A 26496-nucleotide genomic window follows, 5' to 3' on the forward strand; every position below is an offset into this window, starting at 1 on the left:
CGGTGTTGGGCTGTAAGCACAACCCCCACCTGTGGACGTCGGGCCCTCATACCACCCTCATGGAGTCTGTTCCTGACCGTTTGAGCAGACACATGCACATTTGTGGCCTGCTGGAGGTCATTTTGCAGGGCTCTGGCAGTGCTCCTCCTGCTCCTCCTTGCACAAAGGCGGAGGTAGCGGTCCTGCTGCTGGGTTGTTGCCCTCCTACGGCCTCCTCCACGTCTCCTGATGTACTGGCCTGTCTCCTGGTAGTGCCTCCATGCTCTGGACACTACGCTGACAGACACAGCAAACCTCCTTGCCACAGCTCGCATTGATGTGCCATCCTGGATGAGCTGCACTACCTGAGCCACTTGTGTGGGTTGTAGACTCCGTCTCATGCTACCACTAGAGTGAAAGCACCGCCAGCATTCAAAAGTGACCAAAACATCAGCCAGGATGCATAGGAACTGAGAAGTGGTCTGTGGTCCCCACCTGCAGAACCACTCCTTTATTGGGGGTGTCTTGCTAATTGCCTATAATTTCCACCTGTTGTCTATTCCATTTGCACAACAGCATGTGAAATTTATTGTCAATCAGTGTTGCTTCCTAAGTGGACAGTTTGATTTCACAGAAGTGTGATTGACTTGGAGTTACATTGTGTTGTTTAAGTGTTCCCTTTATTTTTTTGAGCAGTGTATTAAGGCTACCTATAATTATGTAGTTCTAAAGTAGTATGGCTTCTGTTGACAAAAAATGTATCATGCTAGACTTCGATCAAGAAATTAGACTCTGTTTCAGACTTCGTTTTTCCTAATAATGGAAATAACAATAAAATTATAGTTTAATCCATGTTTTGACCTAATCCTTACAACCTCACAGACTATCTCCGACAGCAGCCAATCAGACTCTGTAACATCCATAACGGTAATTCTACGGTCTAAAGTGAAAAGCTATTTTTATAGCACTTTGCCGTGGCAGATCAAAACATTATCTTTATTTCTAGGGTAGACCCTGTAAGTAAAGACTATGTTTGTATACCTATCCACAGCCATCTACCCATGTCAATTATGAATCAACGACATTCCTTTTTCTCCTCATACCATAAACACACAGACACGGACACACACACACACACACACACACACACACACAGCTGCAACAGGGTGCCCTTTGCCTTTCAATTATCTAAGCAATAAACTGACCCACAGACTAAATCACAACACCAGGAAGATGATATTGACAATAAATATGCACTAACAATGGTCCCACTATAAGCTCTAAGAAAATGTACATTTCATACATCTAAAAGGTAGTCTGGCGGTCTGACGTGTCCATAACATTGTCAACACATGGTCATTCCCTATGGGATAGGTGAGGTCTCTCTGTAGACTACTCAGTATCTTTCACCAAACCAACATAGCCTGTACACACAACTGTTATTCTATCAAATTATATTGACAGGGTCTAAGACGAAGCTCACAAGAATAACACAAGTAAACAACAATAGCATCCTCATAGTGAATGTGACTAACAAAATCATTTGTTTTACGATTCAAATCCAAACAACCAATAAGAAAGATTTATGCTAATTGGGAGACGTTGCTGTTGCTCAGCCAATACGATTTTTTGTTGTTGCTGTTGCTATTTGTCTTTATTTTGAACAAACATCTAACAGTGCACACCTCTCTGGTCATACCTTGCAGAATGAAAACAAAAAACTGACTGTTCTATTCAGGCTTCACTACAGCTTCTAACCATACACCTTACCTCAGTGGTTCTGTGGTCTTCCTCATATAGACTGAAACTTTAAACGGCACAAAAAAATGATTCAATCTTTGCAGGATTAGTGAAATAAATCAATTGAAACTATTTCATTTCTCTTAGATGTGGTCGGCTAGAATACATCATAACAACTCCCTTATAAGTCACTCACTAGCCACACACAAAGAACTCAAAGGCCTCAAATAAAAAATGTATGCTTTTGCATAGCCTGGTTCCTCTCTAGGTTTCTTCCTAGGTTTTGGCCTTTCTAGGGAGTTTCTCCTAGCCACCGTGCTTCTACACCTGCATTGCTTGCTGTTTGGGGTTTTAGGCTGGGTTTCTGTACAGCACTTTGAGATATCAGCTGATGTAAGAAGGGCTATATAAATAAATGTGATTTGATTTGATGTTTACTCCTTCACTCCTCCTTCCCTACTCCTTCACTCCTCCTTCCTTACTCCTTCTCTCCTCCTTCCTTACTCCTTCTCTCCTCCTTACTTACTCCTTCACTCCTCCTTCCTTACTCCTTCACTCCTCCTTCCTTACTCCTTCACTCCTCCTTCCTTACTACTTCACTCCTCCTTCCTTATTCCTTCACTCCTCCTTTCTCACCCTCCATACTACTGCTCCAGCCTTTACTGGAAATGTGATTACATGGGTGGTGGGCTCCTGTGGGTCTCTATGGCATGATGCTCATCATAAAAGCATCCCTCTATCCGGGTTACATGCTGTGAAATGGGGCCTCGCATTGAGGGACTAAAAACTGTCAATCATACTGAACAAAGGAGCCAAGAACATTTTAAAAAGAAGTTCATCTGTATAAATATTCTCCTCAGCGGGCAATAACTGCTGTCTTTTTCATTCATTCTCACAGCAATAAATTGACTACACAAAGACTAGCTCAATTAAAGCTATCTCCCCCTATGACAGATGATAAGCGCAGCAGTGCTCAGTGCTCTGATTTAAAAAAAAAAGGCTAATATGCTCTATGCAGACAAGTGGCAGAACATATTGGGAATTAATAATTTAAAAAAAGTAATAACATTCCATAAATGCATAAAAGGCTGGTTTGAGTGCATCAATGGTAAGGATTCATAGTGACCACAGCCAAGAAAGAAAGGAAGGAGATACTAGTCTTTCAGAGTGTATTTTGCACAAATCAACACAACAGGACACACACACACACACACACACACACACACACACACACACACACACACACACACACACACAGACACCCAAGAACCACATGGACCATAATGGGTATAAACAATTATCATTCTTATTTTTAACACATTCAATTAATAGGATAGCCTACTTAAACATCATAAAATCTAAATCATCTCATAACCTAATGTTGTTATTATTATTGTTAGGCCTATTATTAGGCTATTATTATTATTATCAATATCATCATAATTATGATCATTATTAGCCTACCACTTTTTCCTGGTTCGAGTCGTAGGCTACAATGGTAGGAGCCTATCATCATCATCATCATCATCATCATCTGCCTGTATCATTTTCCGGGTGTGTGGTTATTATACAGTTATGCAACAGACCCTATGTGGGTTAACCTATGTGGTTTCTAGGACGAAGGATGCTGCACGTGGCTACATACAATAAAACCTAAGGGCGCATGGATTCAAGATTCATTTTTTAAGCAACATCCATGTTGTTATATAGGTTAATATGATATTATTTTCAAAGAGTGTCAAACAAGTTCGTGCCAGCTACACATCACCACCTACTCAAGTGTGAGACCCTTGATATACAAATATCGGTTTCTAAATTCCATTGGCACACATTCACAAACACACCAATATAATAAACATGCTGCATGGAACTGAATTCCCCAAAAGAAGATGAACATTCAAGTTCACGGCCAGCAGAGATGGTCAGTGCTTCTATAGTTTCGTTCAACCATGTCTGCAGCGGAGACGGTATAGAAATATATAGGGCTAGATATTATGCACTATCTTTGGTCTGCAGCACCAGCTTCTGATAGGTGGAAAAGGCGGTTCCGTTCCAAAAAGGTGTTATCCTGCAGAGGTAGTAGTTGCCTAGAAAGGATATCAATAAACACTTACCGACTAAAGCGTTGAGGAGTAATCCAAAAATGCATGGAACAAGGCAGAGCCTTCTGGTAGCCATTTAATCACTTTGAAATATATTACGATACTTGAAAAAACAACGTGAGGCGATCAGAATAAAACAGACATACGGCTAGCTCTTCATGTTCCGAGCTACAACAATTGGTGGCTCGCAGGGGTAGAACTTGCTTGCGCCATTTTGCACATCTATCAGGAATCTGTCAGCATCTCGTGCTCTCTCCTCTATTCCTCTGTATCCCAGAGCCGCTGCCTCACACACATATCCACGTTGTAGCTTTTACCACGAACTACACTCGTCTTCCATCTGTCTCCCCTCCTCCCTCTACTGCATTCGCTAATTCTTTTTTTTTTAGTAGTCTCTACTCTGGGAACAAAAGCGACCAGACCGCTGCACTCACAAGGCATATAGTAAAGCCCCTATTAAGCTATGTTTAGTTTGCAAGTGGATCTATATTTAAAAAAATATTATACAATCATTTGTACCATTAGAGTACTGTATCCAAATAATTGATTCCTATCGTTATAGGCTAAGCCAAATGTATAAACGTTTGCTAGTTGTAGCCTAACATTAATTTCATGATTTCTAATGTGTAGCTTAGGCCTATAATAATACTTTAATTCAAATAATAATACTTAATGTTATGAGTAATATTCTAACAATGCTGTTATCTGTTGAGTTTTATTACTAGTATTATGAAATATAATGATACATCATGTTAGTCAAAGGACAAATAACTGAAATATATTTTTTGGAGAAGGTGTTCAAATGTGAAATGAAAACAACATGATTTTTGTTGAAGGTGTTAAAATGTGAAATGAAAACAACAATGGCAAAGTGCGCTCACAAATCATCCCTTATGCTGCTCGACATTTCAGTGATTTATTGTCCATCAATTATTCTGGACCACTTTCGGATCACATCGTTGAAAAAAAAGATGTAACATGGTCGACCAAGAGAAGAAGAGTGACATCTAATGGTGAGGAACATTATTGCAATTTATCAGCAGAGCATCACCAGGTGGAATTCCCCAATAGAAGCGCCGTTATAGCGTAGTTGCCACCTCTGTTCAGCTATTAGGCTATATATTCCACTCCTTGCTACTCCTGTCATTTGGCTAATTCTCTCTATGTCCATTCAGAAAGTTTCCTTAAGAAAGGTACAAATAATACTTAACTGAAATGAGCATAACAAAATTGTAAAAATGAAAGCAAGTCATGATGATCTGCATGTGCGAGGAATGAAGACAGGTGAGTTTTGAGTTTCTTTCCTCTCATTAATGGGATGCTACTGAAGCAAACGTAGCTCGATTAAATCTTGTAGGCTAATATTTTTCCATATATCATTATTTCTTTCTCATTACGGAGTCCTCTCTAGCCATTTTAAACAACATGATGTTTCATTGATCCTGCCTCCTCACATTGTTTGTTGTTCTTAAAATTCAAATTCTATATTGCGCCAAGTTTGCGCGCACCCCATCTTCCATAACGTTGTCATGGAATATATCAATGTTGTTTCCAACCATACAACATTGATATATTCCAACTGCACCGTAGATCCGGCTGCATATTGAACGTTGAGATTGCTGAAAGGCCAGTCTCTTTGGCAAATGACAGGAGTGGAATGTTAGCTAAAAATACTGTTATCCAGACTACAGTTACTGTAACTGTAAATTTAGAAGGTGATATTTCAGAATATGCCTATAGGTAAAGTAGCTTGTAAAGTAGCCTGTAAATTAACTGTGGTGTACTGCTATATTGCATGAACACCTTTATAGCATACGGTAGGCCTAGCCTATGGTCCAGGAAGGCTCAATCACATTTTGGCCTTAAAAATATAAATATGCCTATTCATGGACTTTGTTTACTCTTTAGGGTAGCTCTGTCCACTTTCATTCATTTCATGATAATATTGTATCTTTAATCTCCATATACCCAAAACACAACAAAATGATTTTAAACTAAAGTTGTTAATCTACTCCATTATGTTACTATGCGTAAGGCAATCCTACTATGCAAACGACATTTTCATTAGTTATCCTTAGTAATGGACAGTTTGATTTTCTTAATAGGCCCACCTCTTATGGTGTGATTGCAATCTTGGAGGTTGTAATTTACATCTTATTAACCCCCCTCTCTTGTTCTAAGCGCCCGGTGCCTCAGTTTGAGGTAGCCTAATGGAACCAAGTAATAGACCTACTGTAAGTCTGCAACATTACCTGACTGTCATGTGTAGGAGAGGATACGTGTGAGAAATGTTCAAAGATAAAGCCTCTGTTTTTCTCCAAGGTGAACTATTGTAATCACAAATCTACACATACCTCCTACTAAGTTCTTCAAAGATGACAAGTTGGGCTATTTTTTATTCTTGAAATTATATATAATTACAGTGTGTGCATAATGTTTCTCCTATTTTAGTGTATGGCCTGTGTTCCACCTAGGTGTAACGAATTGAGAGTTGTGGGAATGTACGTTTTTGGTTTCCCATTGGTTCTGGGAATGAAGCCATAAGTTTCCTGACCAGTAAAACCACATGTTTTATTAATGATCTGAGGACAGAAATGAAAGGTTATTTGAAGGTAATTAAATAATGTTCTGAGAACGTTCTCTAAATGTTAATATTTTAAAGGGCATTTTAAGGTTATTGGAGGTCACTTAATGTTTCAGTAAGACTTTTAATATCACTACTAGCTTAGGTTAACTGTTTTCAACCCCAAGCACAGATAGGACACATGGCAATTAATTTGTTTGGGTATTAATCATGCAAACACATTTCTTCTTTATTGTGGCACAGCATCAGTGAGATTCTAACCTATGATCTTCTGTTTTTTATCCATGGAATTAGGCCACTGCACCACCAGGATGGAGCTAGCATGCCATGTTTTTTTTTAACTCATACAAAGCTGTTCAATTTAGTCTATTCAAACAGACCCAATTTCAAATGAAAACAAGCACTCAATAACGTTCTGAGAACCATATGTTTCTTAGAGCTTGGTGAGAGCGTGGTTGTCCTATGGTTATTTTACATACAACCTTCCCACAACATTTTGTGAATGGTGCAGGATATTTGCTTGGTTTTGGAACATTCTCAGCACATTTGAGGAACTTGACAAAATAAAGCTATTTTCTTGGTATTTCATTACTTTAACAGAACGTTTCCTTAAAAGTTCAAACGTGGTTACATTTAATGTTTGGTGATGTCCTAGAAACGTTCTCCAACTGGTTTGACATTGTGAATCTTCTCAAATAGTTAAGAAACAACATTCTGTGTGTCACGACTTCCACCGAAGTTGGTCCCTCTCCTTGTTCGGGCGGCGTTCGGCGGTCGAAGTCACCGACCTTCTAGCCATCGCTGATCCACCTTTCATTTTCCTTTGGTTTTGTCTTGCCTTCCATCACACCTGGTTCCAATCCCATCAATTACATGTTGTGTATTTAACCCTCTGTGATTGTTTATTGTAAGTGCTTGTGCACGGTTGTCCTGGTGTGCGTTGGGTTAAGTACCCATTATTTGATTGTTCTGTTTTCCGGTGAGTTTTTTGTTATTAAACTACGCCGTTTGGAAACACAGGTTTTGTTCTCCTGCGTCTGACTTCTCTGCCACCAGTACGCACTCCTTACACTGGGAATTTCAGTACATCAGCATAACATTTCCCACAGGTTTCCTCATGGTTCTATTTAAAGTAATGTTCACGGAATGTTCAGAGAACCTAAAGAAATAATGTTCTTCTGTGGGAATTTCAGTACTTCAGTATAACGTTTTCTGCAGGTTTCCTCATGGCTCTATTTAAAATCATGTTCTTAGAACATTTAAGAAAACTTTCCATAAAAACCAGAAGAAAACAGTGAAGTTGAAAGAACTTTCTAAGAATGTTATTTAAAAACATATACATTCCGTTCTCACGTCAACAACTTTCTGTCCTCTGTTTTGTTCAGGTGTGTTGGCCGCGCCCACCAATGCCACACCTGATCTCATGTGCTAGCTGGGCACTGACACCGGTTACACAGGGAACAGAGAATCAAGAACAGTCAAGGCAGAACTCTCCATAGCCATAAGTTTCCGTGCATGGTTGTTCATGGGTGACTGTAATATTAGTGAAACATCAAGACCAAAGATTATCAGAAGGTGGTCAAAGAAGGGTTACAAACAGTCAGACAAATCTTTGCTCAGTTATCCTCATCTCTTTATTAAGATGTTTTATTTACACAACAGTAGTTTGCTCAGATATCTTGAGTTGCTGTGAGTTTGACAAGTTCACTGATGGTAACACAGTGTGGATAAACTTAAAAAAAACCAAGATTACTTCTCATCCATGTCCACAACTTTGACCAGCCGCATGTACACTGAGTATACAAAACATTAGGAACACCTGCTCTTTCCATGAGTTAGACTGACCAGGTGAATCCAGGTGAAAGCTATGACCCCTTATTGATGTCACTTATTATATCCACTTCAATCAGTGTAGATGAAGGGGAGACAGGTTAAAGAAGGAACTTTAAGCCTTGAGACAATTGAGACATGGATTATGTATGTGTGTCATTCAGAGGGCGAATGGGCAGGACAAAATATTTAAGTGACTTTGAATGGGCTATGGTAGTAGGTGTGAGGCGCACCGGTTTGAGTGTGTCAAGAACTGCAATGCTGCTGGGTTTTTCAGGCTCAACAGTTTCCTGTGTGTATCAAGAATGGTCCACCACCCAAAGGACATCCAGCCAAAAGGGGTGGAACTCAATATTAGGAAGGTGATCGTAATGTTTTGTACACTCAGAGTATATGTTACAGCCACCTCCAAAACTAAAGGTTTCGTCAGGAATTTATCGCTAACACAAACCTCCTCTCATTTTTTAAAGACCAAGTTAAATTGCACTTCTTGACATTTTTGAGACTGACAGTCTGAAGTTGCCATGGCCACAACTTCCATAACAATTTAATAAACCAATGCTGGAATGCATAAAAAGGGGAAGACATATTACTGTGCAAAGCTGATGCCAACATGGCAGGGGCCATGTGTAGTGATGAACAGGTGTTTAGCAGTGGACAGGTGTGCTAATCAGCGAGGATGGCTGTGACGACACACTGTGCAAGAGGGAGGTAAGAGCATCAGAGAACTGCCCGACGTACGCAATGTAGCACCAACTCACTCAGACACCCTCTACTGCCTCTGTCACGCAGCGATACCGCCGCCAACATGTTATTCCTACTTTCACAACGCAAACGCTTTTTCAAGACCCTGCACACATACACATATGAAGATAATAGAAGTGCTAATTCACAAGAAGTGCTCCAACAACAACAAGAGTTGACGATGATAGCGCGAGTGAGTATGACGTGAAAGAGGTTGCATACATACGACACATTGAAAATAATGTACTGTTAAAAAAAAGACTGAGATTTGCTGGTGGCACAAGACCAGGGTCTCTATGATTGGACATTCTGGATAAAGCACAGTTCAGCTGGTTAAGAAGTAGAAGAAGAATGCACAAATGTGACATCACTGGACAAGGTAGCTCACCACAAAGCACCAGAGAGGACACAGAGACAGAATACATTGATCTTTTTTTTTTTTTACAAAACTAAAAGCTAAATAATATATGCCATTTAGCAGAAACTTTGATCAGAATCTGTGTATCAGCGTTTGTGGTGAGGTTTTGTTTGACAACTAATGACATGCTTCAGAGTCGGGTATACTGTACATGCTGGCATGTTCCTCTACACTTTTATGCAAAGACAGGCCACCTGAGTAGGGAACAGTAAAGACCAGTATTCTACAGACATTTCTGCACTGAGAGGTAAGACCTGCAGGTAGACATTACTCTTCAACAATCAATCACCGCTCCACAACTCCACTCTTCTTGGCACTGATATCACAGGGGTTTCCCTGTACTACTTTCCCTAACCTCACCCCTACTTGCCTTCACCCTCCTCCCCTTACCTCCCTGCCCTCATCCCTCTCTTCACATCACCACCCCCCCCCCACCTCCCTGCCCTGCACCTGCATCCACTCACCACTCAAAGGTTTATTCTTAGAGTCAAAAATAAATCCACTGCAACAAGAGATATTTCCAGCTGAGATAAGACAAGATAAGCAGTCTACTGTATTACGTCATCTTCTGCCAGCTTGGCTCCCACAAAAGGATTCTTATAAACATCATTTCCTTATTAATAATGATCTTCATTAAATTAACAAGCCACCAAAAAAATGAGGTATTCTATTGATAAAAGTTATATAAAAAAGTGAGGATCCCGTTAATTGAACTAACGTGCATATTTGATCAGATTAGAGCAAGATATTACTACATTGAGCATCATATCGGCTTACTCTGGGCAAAGATGCTTACAGTAAGGAACACTATGTACTGTAAGATATGTAGTTAGGAGGAAATAGTGAAGAGAACTAACTGAACCTCTTCAGTGAGAGCACACATTCTTTATGCTGGAGGCGGTTTTAGGTCTTCAACGTTGGCTCTGTTTTCAACAGACCACACAAAGCCGCTGCAATAGGTGCCCCTTGAGTAAGAGTTTGAAACAGAGCTGAGAATGACACTACAAGATGTGTATGTTAAAAACAGACGCTTCAGTAGAAATGTGAGTAAAGAACATGTAACACCTTCTCTAATGTTGCAAATATACAATACATACTTTACCCCTGTGAGATTCAAATGAACTGTAAACAGTCACCTTCTCACAGCTTCACTCAGTCTAAAATAGATATTGGTAGTTATACTGTACACACAGTCCTTTTAAATATTGTATTGGGTGGACACCTTTCATTAAAATGTAACTGACTAAATAAACCTGAATGAGTTAATCAGAGCACAATGACTCATTTCTAAAAGGACTTTTGCGTCCATAATGACTGGACTAATTGTATAGATTAAAGATGGACTGAGAACGTTTTCTGGAAGATAGTGCTGTTCCCAATAGACCAGAAGGATACGTCTTGAGAAAAAAAGCCAAAACAGGAGCATGTAGTGTACGAGACTGAGAATGTATGGTGTTTTCAATGCATTTAGGGGTTGTAAGATGAGAACACAACATTGACATGATTTTGCTTAGATACAGTTTGAGCATGCCTGATCCTGAGTGAGGTCTGTTCAAAGTATAAAACTGGAATGCTTTAGTTATGAGACTCTTCTATATGCCTCTGAGTTCTAGCACCTATCTGGACTAGCTGAGTCCTCATTCATCTGACAGACCATAAGACTCAATGTCTTGGGCCACGTTTACAACAGGCCCATTATACCTGTATAGTCTTTGATGTAGACATACTCTAATTTAGACAAAAAGCCTCACACAAAGTAGGACAAGATATTCTTGTCCTTTGTTTTGAAGAAAAAAATATTTTGTTAGGGTACACAAAAGGTAACTATAAGAAATGTAAGCATGCATTATGTTCAATAAAATAATAAAGATGCTTGTTTAAAAATGCTATAATGGAGGAAATGAAAACATGAGGGTAATACAAAATAGAGGATCTGTGTTTGTCAGAAGGATTATTTACAGTGCCAATATAAAGTCTACACCGCCTTGAACCTTTTTTCCCACATTTTGTTGCGTTACAAAGCGGGATTGAAGTAGATTTAATTGTATGTTTTGTCATTGATCTACACAAAATACTCCATGTGAAAGTGAAAAGAAAATTCTACACATGTTTACAAATTAATACAAATTAAATAAGAAAAATATAGTTGTTGCATAAGTATTCACCCATTTGTTTAGGCAAGCCTAAAGTAGTTCAGACGTAACATTTGGCTTAACAAATCACACACGTTACATGGACTCACTGTGTGAAATAATAGGGGTTGAACTGATTTTTGACATACATACAGCATCTGTAAGGTCCCTCAGTCATGTATTGAATTTCAAGCACAGATTCAACTACAAGACCAGGTATACTTTTGGAAAGCCTCATAAAGAAGGGCAGTGATTGGTAGATGGGTAACCACAACAAATCAGACATTGAATATATCTTTAATCATGGTCAATAATTATGCTGTGAATGATGTATTAAATCACCCAGAGACATCAAAGATGCAGTCGTCCTTCTGAACTGAGCTGCAGGACAGGAAGGAAACTGCTTAGGGATGTCACCATGAGGCCATAAGGGGATTTTAAAACAGTTAGAGTTCAATGGCTGTGATGGGAGAAAACAGAGGCTGGATCAACAAGATTGCAGTGACTCCACAATAATGACCTAACTGACAGAGTGAAAAGAATACAAATATACAGAATACAAATATTCCAAAACATGCATATGTATACAACAAGGCACTAAAGTAATATTGCAAAAAAACATGGCAAATGAATACACTTTATGGCCTAAAAGCAAAGCCTTATGTTTGGTGTAATTCCAACACAACACATCACTGAGTAACTGCCTTCTTATTTTCAAGCATGGGGGTGGCTGCATCATGGTATGGGTATGCTTGACATTGGCTAAGACTGGGGAGTTTTTCAGGATGAAAAGAAAATGGATGGAGCTAAGCACTGGCAAAATCCTAGGGGAAAACCTTCTTCACTCTGCTTTACACCAGACACCTGGAGAGGAATTCACCTTTCAGCAGGACAATAACCTATAACACAAAGCCAAATCTAAACTGGAGTTTCTTACCAAGAAGACAGTAAATGTTCCTGAGTGGGCAAGTTACAGTTTTGACTTAAATCTGCGCAATTTTTTGGGGGCAAGACTTGAAAATTGCTGTCTAGCCAATATCCCCAACACCTTGACAGAGCTTGAAGATTTTGCAAAGCTCTTATGAGACTTACCCAGGAAGACTCACAGCGGTAATCACTGCCAAAGGTGTTTCCAACATGTATTGACTCAGGAGGGTGAATACTTACCTAATCAAGGTATATTAGTGTTTATTTTTCATTAATCTTTTTAAAAATCTATCATTTTTCTTCCATTTTAAAATTACAGAGTATATAAAAATGACAATTAAATCCATTTTAATTCCACTATGTAACGCAACAAAATGTGAAAAAAGTTCAAAGGTGTGTAGACTTTACATGTGGTACTGTGAAAGACCTCAGGCTGGCGAGAGTCAAAAGTACAAAGAAAGAATGTAAATATGGCTGAAAATACAAGTGGTTTCTAGGTCTATTTCTCTAGGATATTTCCATCTCCCTCTCACCTGCAGAGGGAGGAGCTCAGACACAGCTGAGAAAGGATGGCATCACAAAGGGTGAGGCCTCCCAAAGGAGGCTTGTTCATCTGTAGTAGGTCTAGTAACAAGCTACCATATAGCAGGCCTGGTAACTAAACTGCTGCATGATTTACCTAAGGTGAAAAGTGATTTGAGGTAACTGGTAAATTAAAAATGTTTTTCTTCCCCCGTCCAAAGTAGATGTAACATTGAGGGGGGGTGACGACAGCTGGAAACCCAGATCTAATGGGACAACCGATAATGAGGAAAAGGGCAATAAACAGAGATCTGAGACAGTCTGTTATGTACCATATGTGTCATTTCCTGTAGGTAATACACATTGATGTATATAGAAAGAAGAGGACAAGAAGTTATTCCTGAAAGTATTGAAGGCTATGAATCAAACAGTTAAAAAGCAGATTCTAAAAGTTGCACCTATCTGCATGACACAATTAAAATCACCAACAAACCATCCTGTAAATAAATGAGGTAGTGCTGTTGACTGGGAGCAAAACCAGGAGACCACTGCTGTAAGATGTGTTATTTTGTCATACACCGACATGTCTCATCTAGTCCTCCCCCCAAAATAATGCAACCTATATCAACTACATGTACTGTATGCGGTTCCTTCAAATTTTCTTCAATTGCCTCATTTATTTAGCTTTTTCTTCATTTTCAACATATTTGTCCCATTTTTATTGAATATAATCATCTATATAAATATACAGAGGTTAAAAATGCACCTACAATATTAGGCACCTGAGACCCCCAAGTCAGGGAGACCCCCAGTCAGGGAGACCCCAAGTCAGGGAGACCCCAAGACAGGGAGACCCCCAGTCAGGGAGACCCCAAGACAGGGAGACCCCCAGTCAGGGAGACCCCAAGACAGGGAGACCCCCAGTCAGGGAGACCCCCAGTCAGGGAGACCCCAAGTCAGGGAGACCCCCAGTCAGGGAGACCCCAAGTCAGGGAGACCCCCAGTCAGGGAGACCCCCAGTCAGGGAGACCCCAAGTCAGGGAGACCCCCAGTCAGGGAGACCCCAAGTCAGGGAGACCCCCAGTCAGGGAGACCCCCAGTCAGGGAGACCCCCAAGTCAGGGAGACCCCCAGTCAGGGAATGTGTGTGGATCCTGAGACAGCAGGAGGTTGGAGAGAGAGAGACAAGAGGTCTGCACTCTCAGTGTCTAAATATAAGGCTTCTTTCCTGGTGCTGGGGCAGGAGCATCCATACAGTGGAACAGCCAATAGGAACAGCTCAGTCATTGGAAAGGGGCCAGAGTGAGAGTGAAAGGGCCACATGGTCACGTCTCTGCTCTATCTTCATCCATGGTGCTGAATCAAAAGCCTCTCCACCATCATCAGCTGACCAAAGGTAGGTCTTGAAGTACCACACGCCCACGCTCAATCTCAGAGTCCAACAGGTCAAGACTTATGAAAAAAGGGAATATCCTCCTTTCTACATTATGCTTCCGTCATCTGTAACAAGAGCCTGTAGCAAAGCACAGAGTAAGGCCAGACTAACATAGTGCTGCTATGCAACAAAATGAATACCCATACATACTAGCACAAAAAAATATATACTGTATATATACACATATAAAACAATGGATTCAAAGTACCTATAAAACTGAGCCAGGAAGAAGAAAATCAGATACTGAGGTGCTTTAAAAAAAAAAAAAAAATTGATTCATCATGGATGAGAAAAAGAAAAAAGTCCAACTGGTCTTGGTGTGGGGGTTTGGTTCTCCTCTTGCTAAGGGCACAGGTAGCTGTGCGCTGCAGAGTTAGAGTGGACAAGGCCGGTGCTGACGAAAGGAGAGGGGGACGGGAGAGTGGGGCAGTGTCTGGAGTCCCCGTTCCCCAGGGTCTCCTGCCCTGTCCGCAGGGGCTTGGTGGAGTGGAAGCCGTTGGTGAGCCCCATTCCCGTATGCCGCCCCATATCTACAGTCAGCTGGGCTGCCACGCCCACCATGCCCCCAACCGTGCCCTCTGGCTGCCCATTGTGATTGAACACTGGCTCCAGGACAGGGCCGGGTGGGACCTTGGGCAGGGGTTGTGTCTCTAGGGACTCCTCCCCTGGTGATGGACGTTGTGGTGCCTGGGCAGGCTGTCTGACTGGCTCCCCTGGATGTTGTGGTGCCTGGGCAGGCTGTCTGACTGGCTCCCCTGGATGTTGTGGTGCCTGGGCAGGCTGTCTGACTGGCTCCCCTGGATGTTGTGGTGCCTGGGCAGGCTGTCTGACTGGCTCCCCTGGATGTTGTGGTGCCTGGGCAGGCTGTCTGACTGGCTCCCCTGGATGTTGTGGTGCCTGGGCAGGCTGTCTGACTGGCTCCCCTGGATGTTGTGGTGCCTGGGCAGGCTGTCTGACTGGCTCCCCTGGATGTTGTGGTGCCTGGGCAGGCTGTCTGACTGGCTCCCCTGGATGTTGTGCCGCCTGGGCAGGCTGTCTGACTGGCTCCTTTGGGTGTAAGGGGGCCTGGGCAGGCTGTCTGACTGGGGAGTAAGCTGCCTCGGACAATGACAGCCCCCTGGTGGCCTGAGAGTCCTCATCCTTGTCACTCCTCGCCTCCTGCTGCTCCTTCTCCAGGTCGTTCAGCTCAGAGTGAACTATGACCTCTGCCTCCACCTGGTTACTGCTGCAGAGGGAGGAGCCCAGTCGGTCCTCAGGGTCGCCCTGAAACACACACACACACACACACACACACACACACACACACACACACACACACACACACACACACACACACACACACACACACACACACACACACACACACACACACACACACACACAGTTAGCAGACATTTCATTCTTTCATTTCATTTCATACAGTCAGCCCATGTAACAGTCGAGTCCTACAAGGCAGTGTGTTTGTACTCCTGTTGTTCTGTATTAACATACAACTGTAAATGACCTTACACCAGTGGTATCAATCATAACTGAAAGGCAGCCATAATACAATTATAACAGTCATTATTTCATGTTATGCTATCCAGCTTTCTGAACTGCATACCATTCTCTAAATTAAATCATTGAGAATACGACCGAAATGTCACCAGTAAAATAGAGCAGCGGTGGTATGTGGTGTGACTGCAAAATAAATGAGGGATTCATTATAGATTAATTATAGCTCTCCCCTCCTACACTTTTGAAGGGTATGAGAGCGCCTTAACAGTGGTAGAGTAATTAATTTATCAGACGCATGATCAAGCGGCTCATTCAGCTTTCAGCCAGAGTGTCACGTTCTAATTAGCTATACGTCATCCTGACACCTCGTTCATTGTTTCATTACTTCCTGTTCAGCTCTCACACAAACCACTCTACCTCTACACCATCTCTCTCTTACTGCTCTTCTACACGCACGCACGCACGCGCACACGCACGCACGTTCGCACACACACACCACGCTCACACACAAACTACGCTCGCACGCACACAGACACACACCACGCTCACACACAAACCACTTTCTACCCCATCTCCGTTTTATTCTTGTGCACATGAATACACACACACACACACACACACACACACACACACACACACAAACACACACGTGCGCGCGCATGCACTGACACACACACTCTGCTCACATACCTTGCCATTCTCTGTGTTGGCCATGTCCAAAGTTCCATTGTTGAGCGTTGGAGAGTCCTCTGTGATGGTATCCCTGTATTTGGTGATCCGGTTGGCCCAGTGACGACTAACTGACCCATTCCAAGCAGCCTGGAGAATGACAAGGTCAGAAGAAAAACACGACTCAACAAGTAACCTTGAAAAGTACTATATTTGTAGTTGTGTCTAGTGTGGTATCTAGTGTCCTGACAACTCACCTTGAGCTCAGCTCCTAGGGCATCGTCCCCTACTCCTACATTACCCATGAGGCTGTGCTCCTCAGAGGGCTCTGTGAGGGGTTGGGCGCGGTCATGCTCATGGTCCAGGCTGCCCAGGGGCATCAGGGTCTCTAGCTCATGGCAATCACTGCATTCTGGCACCATAGTGGGCACAGACCTACCCCCACGGCGGTACTGTGGAGGTAGAGCTGTGGAGTCCAGCCCTCCAGACACCTCTCTGGTTACACAGCACAGGGAAGGGACACGGGTTATGGATCAGGGTTATGTCACTGCACATGGTTTAAACTCAGAGCACAGCATAAAAACAAGGATTATCAATTGTATTTTTTATAGGAATACTTCGGGATTTTGGCATTGAGGCCCGTTATCTACTCCCCCAGAGTCAGATGAACTCTTGCATACCATTTACATGTCTATGTGTCCAGTATGAAGGAAGTTGGAGGTAGTTTCGCGAGCCATTGCTAACGAGCGTTAGCGCAATGCCTGGAAGTCTATGGGTATATACTAGCACGCAAGCAGATACCCATCGACTTCCAGTCATGGCGCTAACACGAAACTACCTCTAACTTCCATCATACTGGACAAAGAGACATGGAAATGATATCCATGAGTTCATCTGCCTCTGGGGGAGTAGACAAAGGAAGGCCTCATCGCCAACATCCCGAAGTATCCCTTTAAAAACAAATATGAGGAATGCATTGTCATAGACAGTCATTACAACTATAACAGTAGGATGAACAACATATTGTCACTCCATCTCAAATTGTGATGGCTAGCTGGGTTCACTATAGTACACACTGGAATTCAAACAGTTGAGCTAAATACCAAAACAGACAGTAATAATAGCTGTTCCGTATTAATGCAAAATTATTCAAAATTATTCAAATTTGAAATGTCAAATGTGCAGCATGAAAACATGGACCCCCCCCTGGGTTTCACACAAAAGTCACCCTAATACTGTAACTATACAAAACATTTCCAAATCCTCCGCTTCTATTTGAATCAGTTTACTGCTCTCCCTGCCAAACCCAATGCAGGGAAACATGACTTTTGTTTCATATTCTTTCCTGCTCATTAACCGCACAGCTTCATAATAGACCAAGAGCAACCATCCGTGGTGCTCTGTCTTTCAGGGCACTCTCAACAACATCTGCCTGTCTGTCTCTCTGCTGCTGCTGCTGCAGCTTCACACACACACACACACACACACACACACACACACACACACACACACACACACACACACACACACACACACACACACACACACACACACACACACACACACACACACACACACACACACACACACACACACACACACACCTTCCCTTAAATCTTACAATGCCAGTGAAAGCTTAATGATCCTCAAATCCTAGACGTACATACTAAAATAGACAGTCATTTGCTTTCAAGTGGCCTCTTCTTACCTGGCCTTGCCGTTGCGGAAGCTGACACACATACAAAGGAGAATGCTGAGCAGCCCCAGACACACACCAACTATGATGCCTGTCACTGCATGGATGTCCAGCTCTATAGAGAACAGGGAACAGCCCAGGAAGGCATGCAGGAAACGGGAAGAGAAAACAGACAAGATACTGGATGAGTGTCTGAACCTGTCAGCACAGGACGCAGTTAGAGAACAGAAGGTAAGTGGGAGGATGAATGATAATATACTGTATATGCAGTATGATGACAGCCGGATTCCAAAAATTCTGCAGAACCCATTCTGTCACCCCTCAATCAATTTCAGCGGGCCATGAAGGAACCAATTCACACTTCCTGGGAGGGAGGTATTAATTCAGCTTGGGCAATGGCTGTCTGTCTGGCAGCAGAGTGGAGAGAGGACAGATGGTGCTCGCTCCGCTCTCGCCCGCCCACCATCCATCTCGCCCTCAATCACATTGCATTTACTACTGGCAGGACTGTCTGATGGAGCTGAATATGGGGCAACTCCACAGGACCAGAATAAACCTGCTACTCATCTTACTCTGTCTTTCTACATCTCAGTGGTTTCAGCTAATGCCCTGTGCCAACCAGAGGAGGATGGACTCCCCTAGCTCCAATGTTGTGACCTTTTGCTTCTGAATGGAGCTCTCCCCTGGCTTGCTTCTAGATGCTCGAGTTTGGCTGTTGTGTTCATTATTCTCTGACGGACAAAGTGTAATTGGGCTACAAATAGACGGAACTGCAGTAGCATTCAACAGTGTGCACATATCCATCTTTCTTTTCCCCTGACAAGCCCCCATAGAATGAGCCGCTCTGTCACAGGCCCCTTCACTGTGGTTATAGACAAGGTGTCATCCACAGCTCTTCCACTTCTCAAAGTCAGATATGAAGTTGATTCACAGAGCTCTCTGGGTGCAGCAGCTGCTGAGGCCACCCCTTTAATATTCACCTCAGAAGGCCAGAGAGTGAGGAGAGATATGACACAGGCTCCCCAAAGCGACAGCCTCCTGCAGGCTTCTCTCCCCCACTGGCAGGGATGGATTAACCACTTTAAAGGACTCTGTGTTTGTGTGTGTGTGTGTGTGTGAGATTGAGAGTGTTGGGAGATACTTATGTAAGTGATGACGCACACGCACACCATCACAGTATGTGTAGACAGTAGACCCACTCACCATATTTCCTGGGAGGAGTGCGCACATCCTTCACTGGGGAGTAAGGCCCCACTCCCACCTCAGTGGACGCCCTCATCTTAAAGAAGTATTGTGTACCACTAGACAGCCCTGTTACCTCAGCACTCATGATGGTCCCTGAGAGGGGGGAGAGAGAGAGAGAGAGAGAGGAGAGAGAGAGAGAGAGAGAGAGAGAGAGAGAGAGAGAGAGAGAGAGAGAGAGAGAGAGGGTAAGTGTGTGTGAGTCATTAACAGTCACATTTGCATCCACTTATAGAACCCACACAGCTCCCCGCAACAGCCGCACCTTCAGCCACCCACCCACCATCTTGGGAGAGGTTGTTCCACAGATGCTCAGGCTGGCTGAGGCTGATGGTGTATAGGATCCTGTAGCTGATGATGATGCCATTGGGCTCCACAGGCGGACGCCAGTTCACCAACACAGAGGAGGAGTCCAAGGCACTGAGCTGCAGCTCCGCTGGGGGGGTGGAGGGTACTGGGGACACAGGGGGTGAAGTCAGTAATCACACCCCAGAAATAAAGCACCACAGCAGGCTAGCCACACAGGCTTTGTGTGGCTGGCTAGGACAGGTGTGACACCCCTCTGGGACAAGGTGTCCCTGCCACCTGGTCATAGAGGGAGGGCTGAGGGCAGGGACTCGGTCTCAGGTGACAGAGGGTGGTAGTATGGGGTCTGGCAGGCAGCTACCCCTGCTGTGTCAAACCAAAGACCCCTACTTCGCTGCTCTGGTAATGAATCCTCTGCTGGCTGGCCCCTCCTGGACAGTTTTCACAAAGCGTCTCAATGCTGATCTAGGATCAGTTTGACCTTTCAGATCGTAATGAATAAGATTATATGGACAGAGAGGACTTGATCCTAGATCAGCCCTCGTTCCTGGCCCCTCCCTGACACCACTTGGCTGAACTGATTGACGGGCCCTGTCCCAGACAGCTCTTGGCCAACACAAGGGCCACTTCCATCTGGACATTTAATTACAGCCAATTATCTCCCTACGCTGCTAAAGATTAATCCCTTCTCTGTTAACCTGCCTCAATCACACTTGCTCAGTCTCTCTCTCTCTCTCTCTCTCTCACACACACACACACACACACACACACACACACACACACACACACACACACACACACACACACACACACACACACACACACACAGTTTTGTATTGCTATACTTGTGGGGACTAAATAATTGATTCCCATCCAAAATCCTATTTTCCCATTTTCTCTTACCTTAAATCTAACCCTAACCTTAACCCTTTACCTAACCATAACCCTAATCATAAACCCAAACCCCTAACCCTAAAACTAACCTAACCTTAACTCCTAACCCTAACCTTAATTCTAACCCTAATTGTAACCCTAACCCAACCCCTAAGCCTAAAATAGAATTTTTCCTTGTGGGGACCGTCAAAATCTCCCCACTGGTCCAAATGTTCTTTATTTTACTATACTTGTGAGGACTTCTGGTGCCCACAAGGATAGTAAAACAAAAACACACAAACACATACACCAACGAACTACACACCTCTATCAGAAACAAAAACACCCTCACAGAGAAAGAGAAAGTAAGGGACAGAGCATATTGAATACAAGCATCCACCTATATGTTACACTGATGCACACATTTTTCCACTACACTGATGAGAACAGTACAGACTTACTGTCAGTGAGAGTGGACTCCTCCACGGTGCCGCTGAAGGGACCAACCATGTCTCCTCCAATGGACTGCACAGCCAGCTCATAGCGGGTGTAGGGTTTTAGCGCCCCCAAGAGGATCTCCTGAGCAGAGCTGCAAAACACAGTTTAGGAGAGAAAAAAATGAATGAATGAATGAATGAAGAGTCACAAATGGGAAAACTTGCAAATCCTTCCTTCCATTCATAACCTGAATATAGATTTAGTCATTGTGGAATAAATATAACATTTCAATGAAAAGCGCTTCTTTAATCTGATTCTTTAAATAAGCATGCCCCGTTCAAAAAAATGTAGAACAAGGAATAGATATAGTCCTTAGTTCACTCCAGACCTGTCTGCCCTTGACCAGTACAAAAACATCCTGTGGTGTTCTGCATTAGCATCGAATAGCCCCCGTGATATGCAACTTTTCAGGGAAGTTAGGAACAAATATACACAGGCAGTTAGGAAAGCTAAGGCTAGTTTTTTCAATAGAAATTTGCATCCTGTAGTACTAACTCAAAAAAGTTCTGGGACACTGTAAAGTCCATGGAGAATAAGAGCACCTCCTCCCAGCTGCCCACTGCTCTGAGGCTAGGAAACACTGTTACCACCGATAAATCCACTATAATTGAGAATTTCAATAAGATTTCTCTACGGCTGGCCATGCTTTCCACCTGGCTCCCCCTACCCCGGTCAACTGCCCGGCACCCTCCACAGCAACCCGCCAAAACCCCCACCATTTCTCCTTCACCCAAATCTAGATAGCTGATGTTCTGAAAGAGCTGCAAAATCTGGACCCCTACAAATCAGCCGGGCTAGACAATCTGGACCCTCTCTTTCTAAAGTTATCTGCCAAAATTGTTGCAACCCCTATTACTAGCCTGTTCAACCTCTCTTTCGTATCGTCTGAGATTCTCAAAGATTGAAAAGCTGCCGCGGTCATCCCCCTCTTCAAAGGGGGTGACACTCTAGACCCAAACTGCTACAGACCTATATCTATCCTACTATGTCTTTCTAAGGTCTTCGAAAGCCAAGTTAACAAACAGATTACCGACCATTTCGAATCCCACCGTACCTTCTCCGCTACGCAATCTGGTTTCAGAGCTGGTCATGGGTGCACCTCAGCCACGCTCAAGGTCCTAAACGACATCATAACCGCCATCGATAAGAGACATTACTGTGCAGCCGTATTCATCGACCTGGCCAAGGCTTTCGACTCTGTCAATCACCACATTCTTATTGGCAGACTCGACAGCCTTGGTTTCTCAAATGATTGCCTCGCCTGGTTCACCAAATACTTCTCTGATAGAGTTCAGTGTGTCAAATCGGAGGGCCTGTTGTCCGCACCTCTGACAGTCTCTATGGGGGTGCCACAGGATTCAATTCTCAGGCCGACTCTCTTCTCTGTATACATCAATGATGTTGCTCTTGCTGCTGGTGATTATCTGATCCACCTCTACGCAGACGACACCATTCTGTATACTTCTGGCCCTTCTTTGGACACTGTGTTAACTAACCTCCAGACGAGCTTCAATGCCATACAACACTCCTTCTGTGGCCTCCAAACTGCTCTAAAACGCAAGTAAAACTAAATGCATGCTATTCAATCGATCACTGCCCGCACCTGCTCGCCTGTCCAGCATCACTACTCTGGACGGCTCTGACTTAGAATACGTGGACAACTACAAATACCTAGGTGTCTGGTTAGACTGTAAACTCTCCTTCCAGACTCACATTAAGCATCTCCAATCCAAAATGAAATCTAGAATCGGCTTCCTATATCGCAACAAAGCATCCTTCACTCATGCTGCCAAACATACCCTCGTAAAACTGACCATCCTACCGATCCTCGACTTCGGTGATGTCATCTACAAAATAGCTTCCAACACTCTACTCAACAAATTGGATGCAGTCTATCACAGTGCCATACGTTTTGTCACCAAAGCCCCATACACTACCATCCATTGCGACCTGTACGCTCTCGTTGGTTGGCCCTCGCTTCATACTCGTCGCCAAACCCACTGGCTACAGGTTATCTACAAGTCTCTGCTAGGTAAAGCCCCACCTTATCTCAGCTCACTGGTCACCATAGCAGCACCGACTCGTAACACGCGCTCCAGCAGGTATATCTCACTGGTCACCCCCAAAGCCAATTCCTCCCATGGTTGTCTTTCCTTCCAGTTCATTGCTGCCAATGACTGGAACGAACTGCAAAAATCTCTGAAGCTGGAGACTCATATCTCCCTTACTAGCTTTAAGCACCAGCTGTCAGAGCAGCTCACAGATCACTGCACCTGTACATAGCCCATCTGTAAACAGCCCATCTATCTACCTACCTCATCCCCATACTGTATTTATTTATTTATCTTGCTCCTTTGCACCCCAGTATCTCTACTTGCACATTCATCTTCTGCACATCTACCATTCCAGTGTTTTAATTGCTATATTGTAATTACTTTGCCACCATGGCCTATTTATTGCCTTAAAACCTCTTACATCTAGGCGTTCCGCTAGCGGAACCCCTAGCCAACAGCCAATGGGATCGCATGGCGCGAAATACAAAACCCTCAAAAATCCAATAATTTCCATTTTTCAAACATAAGACTATTTTACACCATTTGAAAGATAAACCTCTCCTGAATCCAACCACGTTGTCCGATTTCAAAAAGGCTTTACAGCAAAAGCAAAACATTAGATTATGTTAGGAGAGTACATAGACCAAAATAACCACATATCCATTTTCCAAGCAAGCATATATGTCAATAAAACCCAAAACACAGCTAAATGAAGCACTAACCTTTGATCTTCATCAGATGACACTCCTAGGACATTATGTTATACAATACATGTATGTTTTGTTCAATCAAGTTCATATTTATATCCAAAAACAGCTTTTTACATTGGCGCGTGATGTTCAGAAAATGTATTCCCACCAAAAACGTCCGGTGAATTTACAAAAATACTCATCATAAACGTTGACAAAATACATAACAATTATTTTAAGAATTATAGATACAGAACTCCTTTATCCAATCGCTGTGTCAGATTTTAAAATAGCTTTTCGGCGAAAGCACATTTTTCAATATTCTGAGTACATAGCTCGCCATCACGGCAGAATTAGTATTGGAAATATTGTATTACCTTTGCTGATCTTCATCAGAATGCACTCCCAGGACTGCTACTTCCCCGAGAAATTTTGTTTTTGTTCGAAATAATCCATAGTTATGTCCAAATACCTCCGTTTTGTTCGTGCGTTCAGGTCACTATCCAAAGGGTAACGCGTGAGCGCAATTCGAGACACAAATGTCAAAATGTTCCATTACCGTACTTAGAAGCATGTCAAACGCTGTTTAAAATGAATTTTTATGGTATTTTTAACGTAAAATTGCGATAATATTCCAACCGGGCAATAGTGTATTCATTCAAGGAGGAAAATAAAAAACAGCGTGCTCGCGGGAATGCGCATATCCAACCTCTTTGTCCTCAGGCAGACCACTCAGTAACTGAGCTCCTATACTCTGCCCAGAGACAGGAGAAGGCTCAATCCACTTTCTGAAGGCTTTAGACAGCCAATGGAAGCCTTAGAAAGTGCAACGTAACAGCACAGATACTGTAGTTTCGAAAGGGACTAGAAAGAAGAACTACATTTCTCAGATCCTACACTTCCTGGTTGACTTTGTCTCAGGTTTTTGCCTGCCATATGAGTTATGTTATATTCATAGACACTATTCAAACAGTTTTAGAAACTTCAGAGTGTTTTCTATCCAAATCTACTAATAATATGCATATTCTCGTTTCTGGGCAAGAGTAGTAACCAGTTTAAATTGGGTACGTTTTTTCATCCGGCCGTGAAAATACTGCCCCCTATCCATATCAGGTTAACCTCTTACATCTAGATGTTCCGCTAGCGGAACGCCTCGCCAATATCCAATGATAGAGCGTGGCGCGAATTACAAACTCCTCAGAAACGTCAATTTTTCAAACATATGACTATTTTACACCATTTTAAAGACAAGACTCTCCTTTATCTAACCACATTGTCCGATTTCAAAAAGGCTTTACAACGAAAGCAAAACATTAGATTGTGTCAGGAGAGTACCCAGCCAGAAATAATCAGACACCCATTTTTCAAGCTAGCATATAATGTCACAAAAAACAAAACCACAGCTAAATGCAGCACTAACCTTTGATGATCTTGACAAAAAAATTCAAAATATTCCATTACCGTACTTTCGAAGCATGTCAAACGCTGTTTAAAATAAATTTTTATGAGATTTTTCTCGTAAAATAGCGATAATATTCCGACCGGGAGACCTTGTTTTCATTCAAAGACTGAAAGAAGAAAATGGTGTCTTCACGTGCACGCGCGCACCCGTGTCATTGTTCACCCGTGTCACAGCCTTAGAAAATGTCACGTTACAGCAGAGATCCTCTGTTTTCCATAAAGAGGCTATAGAAGGCCAAGAAATGGTCAGAGAGGGCACTTCCTGTATGGAATCTTCTCAGGTTTTGGCCTGCCATATGAGTTCTGTTATACTCACAGACACCATTCAAACCGTTTTAGAAACTTTAGGGTATTTTCTATCCAAATAAAATAATGTAATAACCAGATTAAATCGGGTACGTTTTTTATCCGGCCGTGAAAATACTGCCCCCTATCCTAAACAGGTTAACTCCCTTATCTTACCTCATTTGCACTCACTGTATATAGACTTTTTTTCCCCCTTTTGTTCTACTGTATTATTGACGGTATGTTTTGTTTATTCCATGTGTAACTCTGTGTTGTTGTATGTGTTGAATTGCTATGCTTTATCTTGGCCAGGTCGCAGTTGCAAATGAGAACTTGCTCTCAACTAGCCTACCTGGTTAAATAAAGGTGAAAAAAAAACAAAAAAAACATGGAATTTCCCTTTTCCTCCAAGAGAGGCTGGATATCTCTTCTACTGTCCTGTGTTTGACCCAGGACCAGGAGATGTGTTGTGTTTGGGGTGGTGGTCCCTGACTGACCTGGTGTAGTAGGAGACCAGGAGATGTGTTGTGTTTGGGGTCGTGGTCCCTGACTGACCTGGTGTAGTAGGAGACCAGGAGATGTGTTGTGTTTGGGGTGGTGGTCCCTGACTGACCTGGTGTAGTAGGAGACCAGGAGATGTGTTGTGTTTGGGGTGGTGGTCCCTGACTGACCTGGTGTAGTAGGAGACCAGGAGATGTGTTGTGTTTGGGGTGGTGGTGGTCCCTGACTGACCTGGTGTAGTAGGAGACCAGGAGATGTGTTGTGTTTGGGGTGGTGGTCCCTGACTGACCTGGTGTAATAGGAGACCAGGAGA

General features: G+C 43.0%; 2 protein-coding genes across 3 annotated transcripts in view; both read right to left on the minus strand.

Annotated features, from left to right (window-relative positions):
- igdcc3 (immunoglobulin superfamily, DCC subclass, member 3) overlaps window positions 1-4185 on the minus strand; it is a 112949-nt gene extending 108764 nt beyond the window's left edge. The window contains exon 1 of the mRNA XM_014175440.3: window positions 3834-4185. Within this exon, the coding sequence (XP_014030915.2) occupies window positions 3834-3897 (64 nt within the window). The 5' untranslated portion in view covers window positions 3898-4185. The remainder of the gene's footprint in view (window positions 1-3833) is intronic.
- Window positions 4186-11810: 7625 nt separating this feature from the next.
- Window positions 11811-26496, minus strand: part of igdcc4 (immunoglobulin superfamily, DCC subclass, member 4) — a 65564-nt gene continuing 50878 nt past the window's right edge. The window contains exons 14-20 of one of the 2 annotated variants that reach the window (XM_014175439.3): window positions 21157-21284; window positions 19782-19970; window positions 19478-19612; window positions 18287-18389; window positions 16836-17073; window positions 16600-16728; window positions 11811-15675 (exon numbers count right to left, since the gene is read on the minus strand). In XM_014175439.3, the coding sequence (XP_014030914.3) occupies window positions 14755-15675; window positions 16600-16728; window positions 16836-17073; window positions 18287-18389; window positions 19478-19612; window positions 19782-19970; window positions 21157-21284 (1843 nt within the window). In that variant the 3' untranslated portion in view covers window positions 11811-14754. The remainder of the gene's footprint in view (window positions 15676-16599; window positions 16729-16835; window positions 17074-18286; window positions 18390-19477; window positions 19613-19781; window positions 19971-21156; window positions 21285-26496) is intronic. The other variant, XM_045708217.2, reaches the window with a different exon arrangement.

The sequence above is a fragment of the Salmo salar genome, chromosome 26 (assembly GCF_965601325.2).
Source record: "Salmo salar chromosome 26, fSalSal1, whole genome shotgun sequence".
In the NCBI taxonomy this organism is placed as follows: domain Eukaryota; kingdom Metazoa; phylum Chordata; class Actinopteri; order Salmoniformes; family Salmonidae; genus Salmo; species Salmo salar.